The 16196-nt window shown below is 42.1% G+C and overlaps 2 protein-coding genes and 1 long non-coding RNA gene across 5 annotated transcripts in view; 1 reads left to right on the top strand and 2 right to left on the bottom strand.

Moving 5' to 3' along the window:
• On the bottom strand, window positions 2814-3538 carry LOC110404689. Its single transcript, XR_002442458.1, has 2 exons — window positions 3449-3538; window positions 2814-3099 (listed from the first exon to the last, which is right to left on the bottom strand). It is a non-coding gene; the product is annotated as an uncharacterized LOC110404689 (long non-coding RNA).
• Window positions 3610-15188, top strand: PDHA1 (pyruvate dehydrogenase alpha 1). Of its 2 annotated transcripts, XM_021409186.1 has the most exons (12): window positions 3610-3822; window positions 5666-5680; window positions 6996-7064; window positions 7629-7802; window positions 8542-8668; window positions 10378-10469; window positions 10832-10924; window positions 11548-11703; window positions 11901-11972; window positions 12898-12965; window positions 13864-13972; window positions 14728-15188. In XM_021409186.1, the coding sequence occupies exons 1-12, from the start codon at window positions 3754-3756 to the stop codon at window positions 14896-14898; spliced, it is 1215 nt and encodes a 404-aa protein (XP_021264861.1). In that variant the 5' UTR covers window positions 3610-3753; the 3' UTR covers window positions 14899-15188. The 2 variants fall into 2 exon arrangements, with proteins under 2 accessions (XP_021264861.1, XP_021264868.1); XM_021409193.1 differs by lacking the exon at window positions 5666-5680.
• The window catches only part of MAP3K15 (mitogen-activated protein kinase kinase kinase 15), a 74746-nt gene continuing 73717 nt past the window's right edge, over window positions 15168-16196 (bottom strand). The window contains exon 29 of one of the 2 annotated variants that reach the window (XM_021409172.1): window positions 15168-16020. In XM_021409172.1, the coding sequence (XP_021264847.1) occupies window positions 15957-16020 (64 nt within the window). In that variant the 3' untranslated portion in view covers window positions 15168-15956. The remainder of the gene's footprint in view (window positions 16021-16196) is intronic. The other variant, XM_021409164.1, reaches the window with a different exon arrangement.

The following is a 16196-nucleotide window of genomic DNA, read 5'->3' as shown; positions in this document are numbered from 1 at the left end:
TTTAATGATGCCTGTGGATCGTATTTTTCATGCCATTGATCATTTGCATTCTTCTCGTCTGGATTTTCTCTAGTGAGCTCACACCTTTATTCAAAGTGTGTACTTACACTTTATGCAAAATGGGACTTCGGCAGAAGTTTTAGCCAAGACTAAACAGAGAAGAATAATGATCTTCTGATGTGTTTACAGATAGTCTTGTTTGTGCCTTTAGATACTTAGTTTTAGGTCAGAAGCATCCAAAATAATAATGATAATAATCACCTGTATTCAAAGGGTAATTATCCATGATTTTGCTGGTATTCTGACAATTCCTTTCCTTATGCCTGTACTATTCAATTTCCTTGTTATTGTCAGGGATAAGGAAATAACAACTCTCCCATTTAATTCTGGGTAGGCATAACACCAAGAGAGGTTCAAACTTTGCAGGCAGAAAGTTCTCGATTTTTGTTTTGGAGGTGTTCACATCCCTGGAGGTGCTCGAGGCCAGGTTGGATGAGGCCCTGGGCAGCCTGAGCTGGTGTGGGGCAGACCTGCCCACGGCAGGGGGTGGGGCTCGGTGGGCTTTGAGGTCCCTTCCAACCTCAGTCATTCTGTGATTCTATTATATATTTGTCTTAGACATGTATGATTTCAAAATGCAGAAGAACTGAATTGCAACATGGACATAACATTTTGAGAGTTTTCAAATTGACCAAGGTTATGTTCAAATAATTCTGCAGTAGCTTACCCACTAGTGTAAAATATCATCTCTTTTCTCTCAGGAGTTTACTATGTGAATGAAGACAGCCTTTTCCACAGCAGTGCTTCTCAGTATCTTTTAAGAGTGATTACTTTCAAGATTAAAAAGAATATGTAAATTAATAGGAAGCATGGAGATGAATGGCATGAAAGGACAAATTACTCAAAGAAGAAAAATAAAATTATATGTTTTCCTAATAATAATGCAGTGAAGCAATCAGAATGGCAAACAGAAATCATAGCTTCTTAATTCATTTCTCTGTCACTGCCAGAAGCAAAACATCTGGAAGATCCTTGAAAACAACCGTTCTTCCCAACTCCAGCAACTCCAAATAAAACAAATCATCTGAAGGATTTTGACAATGTAATTAATTGGTCTAACTTTCCCACCAGATTGCACATGTCTCAGTATTAAAAGTTGGGAGCAGTGTTGCTGTCTAATGCTGGAATTACTAGAAAGCATAGGACAGAATGGGAATTAGTCAATAGGGATGGGAGTCAAAACAGCAAAAAAAGATGTTTTTGGTAAGGGATGCAGAGGAGCAATGTGGATCTGAGAAAAGGAAGAGAGGAACAGCAACAAAAGAAATGTTGGGCAAGAGCATCAGACGAGATGGAGGAGGGTACAAAGAAAAGCGGAAGGGTAAAAAAAAAAAAAAAAGAAAACTTAGAAGAAGGAATAGTAACTGCAAAAGGATGGTTCCTGCTGAGCAATTATAAACAATTTTAGAACTAGAGGATGCAAATGGAGTGAAGGCTGCCCATTCACATTCTGAAGAGAGAATATGAACTAAGACTACATTTGTTCCATTTGATGGCTTCATTCTTCAGTTCACTCACAGGTCCTGGTCCTCAGTCACTCACCTTTCAATATGTTCCTCCATTTTTGTGCTCTTTTGGAGCTACCTGACCACCCTCCCCAGGGAAGAAACCAGGACACAGCCCTGGTGCCTCCTCCCCATGAGCAGTGCAGATGAGGCTGTGCTGCCTTCCTTCCCAGTCCTCCAAAACGGAGCCAGCTATACCAGCCATACCACCAAGCATACATCACAGCACCACTCATAACGCCATTAAATGCCGTGTCACACAGACAGACTGCTATGGCCTCTATTTACTCCCACCAAGCTTTTCAGAATCACAGAATTAGAATCGTTTGAGTTGGAAGGGACCTTTAAAGGTCATCTAGTCTAACTCCCCTGCAACAAACAGGGACACCTACAGCTAAAGGGACATCTACAGCTAGAAAACTACTAAATAAACACAAAGAATCATTACTACAAGAACCACTATATGGTGGTGCCACACGGGAGACCTGGGCAAGCGTTGCAGTGCAGATGTCTGCCCAGAGGACAGCAGCCTGAAGCAGCCTGAATGCAGCAGCCATCCTGGCAGCTGTGGGTCAATTCCCTGTGCTGCTGCCTTCTGTGGGCTGGATCTGTGGTACCACAGGAAGAACAAAAACCAGGCAGCAAACATGTGACTCATTAAATGAAGAAGAGATTACTTTCTTCTGGATTTAGTCACATGGTGAGCTGGGATAAGGCCCAAACGCTGGATGCTCCCCTCCACCTCTAACATGACAGCAGACATTTGTAACAGCAGCTGCAATCCAGAAAAATGATAACATTTCAGGATCACATCCAGAATGATAGAAAAGACTGAGTTTTGGCCTCCTGTCACACAACACACCCTCAGTGTGGTAATAGCAGAGTCACACATGGCAAGGTGCTCCATTATGAAATATTACATAATCATCTTCATCAAATAAATTTTCTATTGGCATTCTCTGCTTATTATTTCATTATGTTTTCCTTTTCATTGTTTACCTCATTCATGAATTTGTCTTATGCACTGGATTTTGGGGAGGGGAGAATTTAATTATTTCAGGATGTTGTAATAGTTTTTAATGAAGAAAACACACAAATATTGATGAAATAGCACAAAAAGTGAAAATGTCACAAGGGGAACATAACAAATGCTTTACTGTTTTTCCAGGGGGGACAAAAATGGATCCTTTCCCATCAAAATTAACTACTTTTTATGATTACTAGAAATGTTGATATCACACCAGTCTGTAAGTGCATAAATATAAAAGCTGCTCCACTTTTTATTTCATGTGAAGAAAGAATAGGCTGATTACACCGGAATAAGCTTGACAGCCTTCTTTTAAATAATAATAACGTGGGTTTTTTGTTGTTGTTGAGCAGGACAACCACGCCTACACTTAACAGCTGTTCACAGGTCTCTTGAAACCTTTACTTCATAGGGTTGTTGTAGCACGTGAGATTACTACATGCTTTCCATCTTGCATATGGAGACCAGTACGCTTGACTCTCTTGAGCCAAAGTAGATGAGCCTCGTCTAAGGAATGACAAAACCACAGACAAAGGTTGTGAGTTCTCATTTGATTGCGAACTGCAGGCACATGGCACACTGCTCCAGCTGTGATGAGGGGCTGGTTTTTCAAATGAGAGGTGCTGAAGAAATAGGCATCAGTAAGAATACAAGCTGGGTATGAAGGAGATGGCTTACACAAAGGTAGTTCAGCCTAGAAGGCAGGACAAAAGGGAAGAAACAGCACTGCGAGCTGCAAGGAGAGGAAGCAGAGAATTTTGCTCTTCATAGAGGGAACGGAACCTCTGGGGACAATGCACAGGGCCAAAGGGACAAGAGAGAGAGGAGCAGTCAGCACACCCTAAGACCTGCCCACCTCTCCCAGGGCAGCGGTGAGAGCCCCAAGCACCCAGAGCCACAAGATCTGTGCCAAGGCCGAGGGCACCACCTGCAACACAGCACCTACGCCTGCCGTTCCCTGCGCATGCGCATCGCGGAGGCGGAACGCAGGGCAAGGCGTCGGTCGGTCGGCCCGGCGCCGGGTGTTCGCGTCAGCGGGCTCCGTCGTTCCGGTTGGCCGCGGGGCGGGCGGTAGGGCTGGCAGTCGGGGCGGGTTCGGCGGGCGGCTGAAGGAGACTCGAGGACGGGACCCTTTCCGGCGCCGCCGCCACTGCTCGCTCCATGCGCAAGATGCTGCTGGCCGCGCTCTCCCGCGTACTGCAGGGCCCGGCCGCCGCCGCCGGCAGGACGGTGAGAGGGGCCGCTGCTGCCGGGGCTGGGAAGGGCGGGCGCGGAGTGGGGGGCGCGCGCCGCCTCAGGGAGAGGGCGGGGGCGGTCGTTAGCAGCGGAGCCGTTGGGCCGCACTGGTCTGTGGCGGGGCAGCGGGGGCTGGGGCTGAGAGGGACTGGGGTTGGGAGGGCCCGTGCGGTGCTTCGGTTTTCCTGCGGCAGCCCAGGTGTAAGGGTTAACGGCCCCGTCACAGCATCGCGGGGATTGGGAGGGAGGGACCTCTGGAGGTCACCCAGCCCAAAGCCCCTGCTTGAAGCAGGTTCCCTGCGGCGGGTCGCACAGGAAAATGTCCGGGCGGGTCTGGAATATCTCCAGAGAAGGAGACTCTGCCGCTTCTTTGGGCAGCCTGCTCCAGGGCTCTGTCACCCTCACAGCAAAGAACGTCACGTGGTGCCGGTGGCAAAAATCATACTAAAAAGAGTTATCTTCTGTTTGTTTTTCTCGTGCTATTTTAAATATTATGTTTAAAAAAAAAAAAAAAGAACCAAAATGGTCGCTGCGTGCGGGAGCACGCTGTAAATACCCAGCCCTTGGTGTTCGTGCAGGCACTGCAGGAGTACGGGGAGTACACAAGGAGTGCTGCAGCCCACGCCTGGCAGCCGGGCACGGCTTTTCCTCCTTCATGGCTTTTAGATCTGGGGAAAACGTGCAGCTCACAGGCTGTGCGGTACCACAGGAGGGAGGGAAGCGTGCTCCTCAGAGGCCTCCTTCCTGTTCCGTGCAGTGATCTTCTCGAGATATCCACATGTGTCACATTTAAAATATATCATGCTATTTCTGAGGCCCTTTTCCAGGCCTTTTGCCTTAAATTTATTTTTATTCTGTTATATTTTGACTGTGAACACAGGCCATGTCGTAATCAAGGTAAACTTACTCGACTTGTTCCCCTCTGAATTCATCTGACTTCTTTTATGTGAATCACAGAATCATCAAGGTTGGAAAAGACCTCTAAGATCACCTAGTCCAATCCACAGCCCACCACACCATGCCCACTTACCATGTCCCTCAGTGCCACATCCACACGGTTCTTGAACACCTCCAGGGACAGTGACTCCACCACCTCCCTGGGCAGCCTGTGCCACTGCCTCACTGCTCTTGGGGAGGAACAGAGGTTTTTCTGGCAGTGTTAAAGAGTGTCTTTGTCAACTGAAGGCCAATTGTCTTTTTGTCATTGAGAGCAAACCTGTTGCCCTACTTCAAGAGCTGAGGTAGCTCTCTTGTCTAGCAGTCATTTGTTGTGAAACAGCTGTGGCTGGCTGGCTTCATGCAGATGGCCTTAGAGAGCAGGGTCACCAGGAGACCTTGTTGTGCATACTGGGACTACATAGAATATGGATCTAAAAGCATTTCTTAATTTACAAGTAAAACATCTGTATTAAAATTTTCAGGTTTGGGTGCCAAAAATGTGTTCGTTTCTGCATGAACTTGGCCTGCTCCTGACATATAGTGTTTTCCAGAAGTCAAAACCAGCTCCTTTTTGGATATCTTAGTATGTTTTTTTGCGTCCTAGTGACTGCCAGTATTAACTATTCCTGTGCATTTACAATAAATTTACAAATTACCAAATAAATAGAAACAGTTTTAACCCATAAAGCTATATTTTATACCTACTTTGATCATATTGTAAAGTGTAAAGATGGGTTTCCATGACTCAAAGCTTACCTATAAGGAAACTACTTCTCTCACAGAGTTCCGGTTAGCTAATAATATGCTGATTCTCCTCCCGCAGTTGTTTGTTACATTTACTTACTCTTCTCTTTTTTTTCTTTGTTTTTTTTCCTCCTTCCAAATGCTGCTAACCTAGGGAGCTGTTAGTGAGGTAAGGCATGAACCAGTTTTGTCAAGGATTTTGATGTTTGTTTCTTCTGACGTGTACTGGCCATGTATTAAGTACTTCTGTAAAGATTCTCCAGCATTGCTTCTATTCAGGGCTGGAGCTTGGACCAGGCTGACCTGCAGAAGTCCCTTCCAACCTCAGCCATTTGCTGGTTCTGTGAATCCCAAACTCGTGACCGACTTCCAGCTCTAGAACTAAAATAGCTTTTTATCACTGGTAATACTGCTGCATTGTGGTAAACAGTGTAGAAACCTGGTTTAAATTAAGAACTCCAAATATTTAATCTGATGATGTGAGGGCTTGTGAGATCGTGACAGCCAAATCAAACAGCCAACAGGAGATAACCAGCAAGCATTGAGAAATTTCTCCTGGCTTTTTTCCAGATGTTACGTGTATCAATCACAGCTTTATCTGAGACAGAACGGAGTAGTCTTGAAGTTTAGAAAGAGTTAACCTTGAGCTAAACATGTGCAAGTTCCGTGGTTGAATAAGCTTCTGAAATGTATGTAACAATTAGCAATACAACTTTGCTGCTGAGGATCAAATGCATTCCTCACGCTGTGGCCACAAGGCATGCATGGACAGATGATTACCATGTACTGAAGTTACCTAAGAATACCAGTTAGTTAATAGACTGTGCACATTCTTTTAGACAGAACAGTAATGTATCTTCAAACATCTTGTCTCTCTCCTACCATGTCAGCCATTCTGTAGTTCTGTATTTCATCTACCCTTGGGTAGCTGTGCTGTTACCTGCTTAAATAATACTGTCTTCATTATTACTGCCTGCATCCTTCCAGCTTGTCTTTGCCTTAAACGGAAAGAGAGTAGTTTGCATTCCAGAAGTCTACTGTGTTGGGTTGTGTGTTTTTTCTCCCAGGGAAGTTTTTTTCTGTCAAAATGAAATTGCAGTCAGTGCAAAGAGCCATCTTCTTTGGCTGTGTTGCTACTCCTCTAAGGAATCTGTCAGGTGAAGGGAAAAATATATTTTTTTTTGTGATTTTGATGGTTTTTATAGTCTTCCGAAGCTTACTCGTTTTATTTAGTTAATCAAGGATATTAAAAATCTTAAATTTGGTTCTCTTTTTCTAATCTTAATTTAAATACTGCGCTTTAAAGGAGTTCTAGTGCATGCCTTCAAAATAAAAATTCTGATATTATAAGGCTATGCCACTGGAGAGTTTCAGTAACAAAGTATTTTAGCATCAGCATACTGTTAGAAATGATTTGAAACTTCATCTGTTTCTGCATGAAAATTAAATGTCAGTATTGCTCACATTTTGTTTTTCTTTTTAAGGCCTCTCGAGTGATGGTAGCGTCACGTAACTATGCAGACTTTGCAAATGAAGCTACATTTGAAATCAAGGTAAAGAAGCTGCATGCTTAATACTCGTATTCTGTGGAAGCAGCGCTGTAGATCCTGACATGATGGACCTCAGCCCTTACCATTTCAATTACAAAAGTACTATGTGGATTTTCAGAAGCAAACCCCTTGCTATCTGCTCTGATTGTTACATGGAGTTGGAAATACTGTGTTCGGAAGCGTGTAGTCACGTTACTGTGTTAATTCAAACTAAAGTCACGTGCAAGCGTGTTATATCAAATTCCTCCAGGTGCCACTGGATTTGCTGTGGAGAGATTGTTGCTGTAATAGAAGATGTCATGTAGGCTGTGAAGCAGTACTGTGGCCATCTAGTGCATTGACAGAGCAATGCGTTTGGTTTGTTCCACTGAAGGCGTACGATTTATTTTTTTGCTAGGGGTACCTAAAATCAGCCTTCCTTGCAACTTGGTATAGCTCACGGTTTGCAGGAGAAGTTGTCTTATATGCGTTGGGGTTTGCTTTTTTAAAAAGCCATTACAACCTGAATTGACGATCGTCAATCTGGTTGACGAGTGTCAAGAAGTAACTGCTTGCTCAACTTACCAGCCGTGTGACCTCCATCGCCTGGAAGAAGGCCCTGCTACCACAGCAGTGCTGACTCGAGAGGAGGGGCTCCATTACTACAAGACAATGCAGACCATACGGCGCATGGAGCTGAAGTCTGACCAGCTGTACAAGCAGAAGATCATTCGCGGCTTCTGTCACTTATATGATGGTCAGGTGTGACTTTTTTTTTTTTTGGCCCCCCCCAAGACATTTTTATATTCTCTTGCCCTATTTAATTTAGGGATTTGAATAGAAGAGGGAGTAAATCTAGAACTGAGTATCTATGCACGATGTCTGAAGTTGTAGCAGGTCTGTGATTTGGGTCGTTATTTCCTTACAAACAGTGTCTGAGCACACAGAGGAATCCCTGAGATCTTGGGACAGCAATAGGAAGAGAGAGAAGGCAAGGTGCAGCTGCAGTTCAGCTGGATGTGAGGAATAAGCAATTGTAGCGTAATCAAATGCATTTGGAGGCTCGCATCCTCATTATCAAGCCTCGCAGATAATTTTTCTTCCAGTGTCTCATAGATCACATATCCACTAAAAAGCAACAGTCAGGAGAACAAACTTAATGAAGCTGGTGCACTGAATTGCAGTTACTTAGGTACTTCATCTGGGAGACGAGCATAGAAGAAATCTGCAGGTCTTTTCACCTTCTCATTTTCTTCTTGCCTAATTTGGTTGGTTGCAGGCAGGACAGGTTGGACTATAGAGCCCGAGGCTGTTGTAGCTGCAGGTTCTGCAAAGACAGGCCTTCTCCTCCTTGGGATTTAAGGCACTCTGCTGTATCTGTGTTTTCCCGTTTCCTGCTTTATTTCTTGTATGGGAGAGCACAGACAGATCGTGCCACACTGCAGTCCGTGGAAATTGTGTGCTCCTCTTCACTGCTGAACTTGCTTTCCATTTGTGACAGGAGGCCTGCTGCGTAGGGCTTGAAGCTGCCATAAAGCCTACAGACCATGTGATAACAGCATACAGAGCTCACGGTTTTACCTATGCCCGAGGCGTTCCCGTTCGAGAAATTCTCGCTGAACTTACAGGTTTGTGCTAAGTAGAATGAGGATTCACGTGCTACTGTACTAGCATCAGGATTTTCTTTTACTAAAATTCAAAATGATGTTGATGCACAAAGTATACTGGGGCTCCAGAAGTAATTTAGTGACACAGCAGAGAAGAAACATTGTGATCTGTGTTCTATAATAAAAAGCAGCTGCATCATAAAAGTAAAAAGGTTTAAGTGCTGGTACTTGTACTCAAAACATGATTTAGGTAGAATGTATGTAATTTAAATTACTGCTGGATCTGAAAGTATTGTGTTTACATTTTAAAAAAGGGGATGGAGAAAAAAATATAAGGAGAAATAAACCAGTTGGCTGCAGTTTGGTTCTGGAGTGGTAGAAAGACAAACTATGCTGAGAATGCAGTTAGTACCTAAAGGATGAAACATAGGACCCAAGATAATTTGCCAGGATACGTTACATTAATCTTATCTAATTTTCTGAGAGGTATCAGGACTAGTGGACAGGGGAAAAAACATATAGATGTCAGATTAATTACTTGTTATTAAATCTTTTGATGGCATTAACTGTGACCTTATGTAAGAAGTTACTAAATCATGATTTAACTGAAAACCGTGTTTGATGTAATTGCCAGAGTTTTTGTCAAACAAAAAGGGTGTATTCTGCAAAATGTTACAGCAACTTTCTGCTGCCAGCATAGTTCCATTCATAATTAGGGGAATGGTGTGGAGGAATCGCATATGTTGGACTGGAAGATAGTACGGTATGTGCTGGAGCTCTTAGATTAGTATTCAGAGTGATGCTGAAAAATGAGAGAAATGGCTTGAGAAATAGGGAACAGCTAGGTGAAATACCAACTGGCTCAGCATTACATGAGCAGAAAAAGAGCTAGTGGCTTGAGAGATTGTTTTTTGACATCTCTACATCGTTGAAATGTATTATATGAAAACAATCCCAGTGCCCAGCATCTGTAGGATCTCAGCTGGAGAGCAGCCTTCTTACTGTTTTTGATAATTGCTTAGGCAGCTAAGAAGCACAGTGCTCAAATACAAATTCACAGCGCACTAGAGGAGGGGATGGCTGGATTGGCCTTTCTCTGACTTTCTAAGTTGGGAGGCTTAACTTGGGGGGAGCAGAGTGGATGGAGTGGGTCAAAGAATACCTTGACTCTGTGGGCAGGAGGAGGTACATATGTTAGGAAGGAAAAAGGCTGTTATCTGCAAACGACAGCTTGAACAATGCTGGGCTAGGTATCGAATGTTTATCTGGAGGCAGGTGGGTTTTTGTTGAGGTTTTTTGTTTGATTCTTTGTCCTATCTGTAGCTAACTTCTGTTAAAATACCATGGATTAGATAGCCCACACTAGCTATTTCAAATAAACAGACAACCACCTGGGAAGTCTCAGTGGCCTGAAAAATACAAAAGCACTTTGTAGTAGGTAGAGATTAAAATGAATGAATAAATCTTATTCTATATTTCTCAAGTGATGTTTTCATTAGCATTCTTCCCTCATCTTCTTTTATCTGTTTGGTGAGATGTTTAACTGTAAGTTCTGTGGGGAGAGGCCATTATGTCTGATGTATGAGAATCAATGTCTTAACTCTCCTGAGATTAATTTAGTGATGACAGCAACGCCGTCTCAGTATTATTACCTTTAGGAATTGAATTAGATGTTACCATTTGTACAGTGTTCTTCTTCTGAAAAAAGAAATCACTTGTTCATGTTTCAGGTCGAAAAGGAGGATGTGTGAAGGGAAAAGGAGGATCAATGCATATGTATACCAAAAACTTTTATGGTGGTAATGGCATTGTCGGTGCTCAGGTATGTACAAGACTTCTGCTTTAAAATGCAAGTTGAATTTGGCTGGTGTCCCATCCTAGCGTTTCTCCTCAATTTTCACAATGTGAACTTGCATGCAGCTACTATTGCTTTGTGGCTATTAAATCTGTTGTTATTCTGGCTTGCTGACAGGTTTGCAATCTGCATCAAACCGAGAATATAGTTAACGTTTGTATTTTGGCTGCTAGACAGATTGTCATCAACCTTTTTCCATTTGTTACTGCTCTTTATTTGTTGAGCACTTCCCTGATACCCTAAATGTGTCTTCACACTTCACAAGCAACCTGTCACCAGCATTCTCTAAACGTTGTTCTAAAATTTTGGTTTGTCCTGTACTGTGATAGGTTCCTCTCGGAGCTGGGATTGCGCTGGCCTGTAAATACTTCGGTAAAAATGAAGTCTGCCTGACTTTATATGGGGATGGTGCAGCCAACCAGGTAAACAAGCTGTCTGAAGTAGCTCTGTGAGGAGGAATGTGAATGTGGGCAATCCGTTTTCCTTCTGTGAACTGTGAGCTCTGCCTTTCCGCTGGGTTATAGGGGAGCACGTTCCTCTCTCTGTCTGGTGTCTGCAACCCAGACAACACCTGGCTTTGAATCTGTTGTACAATGGTTTAAAAAAATGAGTCTGCTGATACAGTGCATCTTGCTGACCCACTTACTTTGGTGAGACAATTATCTCCATGTTACTGGCAGAGAAATTAAGGCAGATGAAAAAAAGATAGTGATTTAGAGTGCACTGTTGATTTAACCTTCCCACTTCCAAAACACATGGCCTTTAAGGGTCCCTTCCAACTCAAACCATTCTACATTTTGTGGTACTCTAGCACAGAGGCTGAAATAGGTTTAAAAGTTAAGAAGTTCTGTGAACTATGAGTGGAGATAAAAGTTGTCTTATATAATTTAACTTCTCTTTTATTCCTGCTGATCTGCGGCAAGGGGCTCATTTCAGATCGTTTCTGGTATCAGAAGTTTTACTAGCTGTAGCTGAACGATTTTTCAGTAGAGCCTAATGCTTGAAGTGTGAGCCCCCTGTCCAGAACTTGCTCCTTTTCTTTCAGGGCCAGATATTTGAAACATACAATATGGCAGCCTTGTGGAAGCTGCCTTGTATTTTCATCTGTGAAAACAATCGGTATGGGATGGGAACCTCAGTTGAAAGAGCTGCAGCCAGTACTGACTACTACAAAAGAGGAGACTTCATCCCAGGGCTTAGAGTGAGTACAACTCCAGCGTGTTTTGAGGCATGCGTGTGCAATACGTACATGCCTGTGTACTTCTATTTATATTTATAAATATTATTAAAAATAGAAAACTTGAGATTGAGTTCCTATTGCATTTATGATATGAAAGTACTGAATTTTGAAAGTTTGTTTTCTGGTCTCTTTTTGACTGAACTTGTTCTGTGCATCAGGTGGATGGCATGGATGTTCTCTGTGTTCGAGAAGCAGCCAAGTTTGCAGCTGAGTACTGTAGAGCTGGAAAAGTAAGTCGGTAGCTATTCCTTTACCATAGGTGAAACTTTCAGCAATAATTGCTGCATAAAAAGTTCCCCATCTAGCCTAGCTTTCTATAGTTACCGCTGAATTGTTGTTTGACCTTATTTCCTTTGTTTCACCGCAGTAAGGAACCTGTGAGTAACTAAGTGGTCCTTTAATTTTGTTAGAATTGTTAACATGCAATTGGTATTAATCAAGCTTTAAGGAAAAAAAAGAGAATCTTGTTACCTTGTTAACTTCTTTCCCCTTTCTAGCTACTCGACTCCAATTCTGTTGTAAAAAGTGTTTTGACTGTTAGGCAGCTTTGTTCTTGATGAAGAAATTTATTAGGGGAAGGGGCATGAAAAATAATTCTGTATGAAAAACAGATGGAAAGTGAAGTAACTTTTTTTGTGAGACTAGATGTATGGCAATGAGAGAGATTTTTATGTACCTACCTAGAAATATTTACAAAATGTATGGAACCTTAAGGATTTTTCAGCATCGGTACCGGTCACCCAAGAATGAAATGCTGTTCTGACATAATCTGATGTTTTGTGAAATGATGTTTGTGTTGGGAATGCACAGAAGAAAGTTCACACAGAAGAATAAGCTGCTGACAGTCTACACATGTGAAATAATAAGCAATTTGAAATAGTCTGGGTAATGGTAGAATGGCATTGGAAGGGACCGAATTGCTTAACAGTGCTCAATAAGAACATGAAAGTAAATGCTAATAGTTATCAATGTATTTTTTCATTTAAGAAGAGTTTTGTTTTACTGGTTGTAATGTTATGTGAATTGATTAAGAAAGAAAATTGAATTAAAAACATTCATCACTTGTCCCATTCACCTGCAGCAACTACTTATTGCTAGAACAACAAATCCATTGCTCAAGGTGATAACGCTCTCTGTATCTTCTTTCTTTTTAAGGGTCCTATTGTGATGGAGTTGCAGACGTACCGTTATCATGGCCACAGTATGAGTGATCCTGGCATAAGGTACCGTGGAAACCCTTTGTCAGCATTCACTGAAAACAGTGAAGTATTGATGGTCAGAATCCCAAAACTGTCATGGATATGATGTTTAGTCATATGCATTTAGTGTGAAATGCATGAAGGTTATGATAAAATCACTGGGACAAGTCTGACCGCTCATGCCTTGTTTTATTTGCAGTATGAAGAAATGGAGTTTTCAGAAAAAGCACCAAGTCTGTTCAATTTCTGTACCTTTTATTAATGAATTCTGCATTCCCTGTGACTTCGTGGTGTATTCCAAGAAAGCTTTGACTGAAAAGCAGTGCACTTGTCCAGAGTTTTTAGAGTATATAAAAATCCTGTAAGCTAAGAGTAAAGGAATAGCTGGAGTGTCCAGTCAAATGGAACACTTCTTAAAAAGCACAAACATACAGGTGCCAAAAAGACTTGGGCACTGTACCATCCAACAGATTCAGATTGATGTACGTGAAATATAGACGTGTACCTTAACACTTCACTGGAAACTTGTAGTGAATTGGAAGTTCTGATTGAGTTCATTAAACATATCCCTCTCTAAGTAAGTGGTGTGACCCAATCTAACAGCACAGAGCAAGTCATGTAGCCCCCCCTGATGGGGAGGGAGAAGTACAGCCTCATAGTAACTGTCCCAGGCTACAACAGCTTTCCTTTTCCTGCTCACATCGTGTTCAAGTCTGGATCTGTTTCAGTTTCCCCTTTCAAATCTAAGAAGTGTTCTGGATGTAGCCGTGCTGTACTTTGGATAATGAATGCAGCTGTATTTTCACTGCATTCCTGACGGTTCTTTGGTCACACCTTTTCTCTAAAAACGAGCTGTGTCCACAACCTCACTTGTATTCAAGAGAATTATAAAAGTTCATCTCTTTGCTTGTCTTTCTCCTAGCTATCGCACTAGAGAAGAGATTCAAGAAGTGAGAAGCAAAAGTGATCCCATTACTTTGCTGAAGGACAGAATGATCAACAATAACCTTGCTAGTGTTGAAGAATTAAAGGTATGGCTTTTAGTAGATGTTTCAGCAAGCTCTTGTGCATTCACATAGTCTTTCTCTCCGAGTGTGCATCACTTGCTGTTTGAGCTTTTTTATCAGAATGTAATTTTTTTTGGTGATGGTAAAGTTTTGTTGCGCACCAGCTAATGCAGTTGTGCTCTGCTGGAATTGCTTTTTGCTTTTGGGTGCTGAGCGTAAATCACTGCTAGGCTCTGTGTGAGTGTTAGTGTTTCAAATACATCTCTTGTCATACTAAAATCTGGAAATCAAAGTTCAATTAAAGTTAGATTTCTAGCATGAATGAGAAAGCAGGTAAAGCTCTGAGCTTTGTGTCTTACAGTGACAACCATCATTGGTAGTGAAGAATCCTAAGAAGGAGCCAGAAGCTCTCTAAGCAAATGGTGTAAATATTTTGATTATTCTGCTCTTGAGATCTGCTTAGACCTTGTAAAGATGTGTGCATCACAAGTGGTGGGATTTATGCCCGACCAGCAGGGTTGCAGTCACATTTCTCCGTATACTTGCATTGTTTTGCAGAAAGAGAATTCAAAAAGGAAAATGCTCAGTGTGGTCTTGTTCCTCTGGGATGATTAATTGTACTGCGCTTTGCTTTAGTAGGAAGGAAACTTTCACAGTTTTCTAATTTTTTATAGACAGCTTTAACACTAAGTCTGATCAGTACTTCATTATTGCTTTTAAATTCGGAATGTTGCTGCTTTTTCTGAGCTGCCTTTCTGAGCACTGCTTCTTTTTTTTAGGAAGTCGATGTGGCAGTGAGAAAAGAGATAGAGGAGGCTGCTCAGTTTGCTACCACTGACCCAGAGCCCCCACTGGAAGAACTAGGTAACCACATTTACTTCAATGAGCCGCCCTTTGAAGTGCGTGGCCCAAACCAGTGGATAAAATATAAGTCTCTCAGCCATTCATAAGAATAAGTGAATGCAGTTACAAGAACTGTAATGACTCAGAAACAAACCTTAATCTTTATTTAACACCTCCTCTTTCAGAAGAGGTGGCGTTGAGTAAGGCAATCCCATCACAGTACAGATTGTCTTAAACATGCCTGAATGTTGTTTCAGAAGGAGCTGAATTATGAGAAAGCAGCAGTTTATTTAAATTGCTCTATATTTACTTTACAGATTTTCTTTGGATTGCTGTATTTGTCATGTACAGTGTATAAAAAAAAAAAAAGAAAACATTAAACTTTAACAACATTTAATCTGGTTTTCTGTTTGTATTTTTTTTGAAAGTGGTTCATAAAGAAACAAAGATGTTTTAGGTTTGCCATGTTTTTGCTGCAGCCCAATTACAAAATGAAAAACATCACAGCAGGCTTTACTTAGTTGTTCACTGCGAGTAGCTTTAATACACAAAGCTCTGTACCGTTGTATAGGAAGAGGTGACATACGTCAGAGCTTAACTCTTTCCTGCTTAAGCCATCAGCCAGCACACCTGCCACACATTCTACGTTCAGTTTGCACGATGCTGAAGCCAATTCAAGTGTGTGGGATGGTCCTCATTCTGCCCCTCCCAGCTCCCTGTGTTCCCCTCTGCCCCTTCCCTGGCAGGACGGTACAAGCTAGAAAACCGAAATATCCTCAGATCTATACAGCACTGCTCAGAAAGAACTGAAACAACATTGTTTTACTCCTAAAGCCAAAATAGAGCATTAGCCCAGACACTATGAAGAACAGCAAATGTCTCAGCTGAAAACAGGACCGGTACCTATTTTGCAGAAAAGTTTTTCTCAGCTAAGGCTTTATATTTACAGTGATGGGCATTTGTCTTCTGCGTTACTCTTCCCTAAGCTCTTACTATTCACTGTGTATTACACGGATGGTCAGACGAGCTATGTAATTGTGCAAAACCTGCAAGGCGGGGAGACTATGTACATATATACATCCAGTATTTTAGGAATGTATCTGTCATTTGCTTACTCCCATTACACGTTCTGTTTCCAAAGAGCTACCCTTCTGCCTCGGCCATCTTAGCATGCGTTTGTCGGTGGATTAATATCGCATTCCAGAGTCTGCAGAGAAGACCGCCCCTGTCTCGAGAAGAATAGAAAACAATTAGGGACAGCAGTAACCGGTTAGGGAAAAACCATCATCTCCATTACTTGAAAGTAAGTGAGCGAGAAGTAAACTCTAGCATTCCCAGTGATTTACCAGTTATGACAGCACTAAAAAAGAAAACACAAACACTGTACTCCTTCAAGGTTAGGGCC

Source organism: Numida meleagris, chromosome 1 (assembly GCF_002078875.1).
Source record: "Numida meleagris isolate 19003 breed g44 Domestic line chromosome 1, NumMel1.0, whole genome shotgun sequence".
In the NCBI taxonomy this organism is placed as follows: domain Eukaryota; kingdom Metazoa; phylum Chordata; class Aves; order Galliformes; family Numididae; genus Numida; species Numida meleagris.
Note: the sequence above shows the minus strand (reverse complement) of the source record. Positions and strands in the feature narration are given on the sequence as shown.

Excerpts from the sequence above, each read along its gene's own strand:
- PDHA1 (XM_021409186.1), top strand. The coding sequence starts at position 3,754 with ATGCGCAAGATGCTGCTGGCCGCGCTCTCCCGCGTACTGCAGGGCCCG. Across the intron at positions 11,704-11,900 it reads ACTTCATCCCAGGGCTTAGA|GTGGATGGCATGGATGTTCT; the intron begins GTGAGTACAACT and ends TCTGTGCATCAG. Across the intron at positions 11,973-12,897 it reads AGTACTGTAGAGCTGGAAAA|GGTCCTATTGTGATGGAGTT; the intron begins GTAAGTCGGTAG and ends TTTCTTTTTAAG.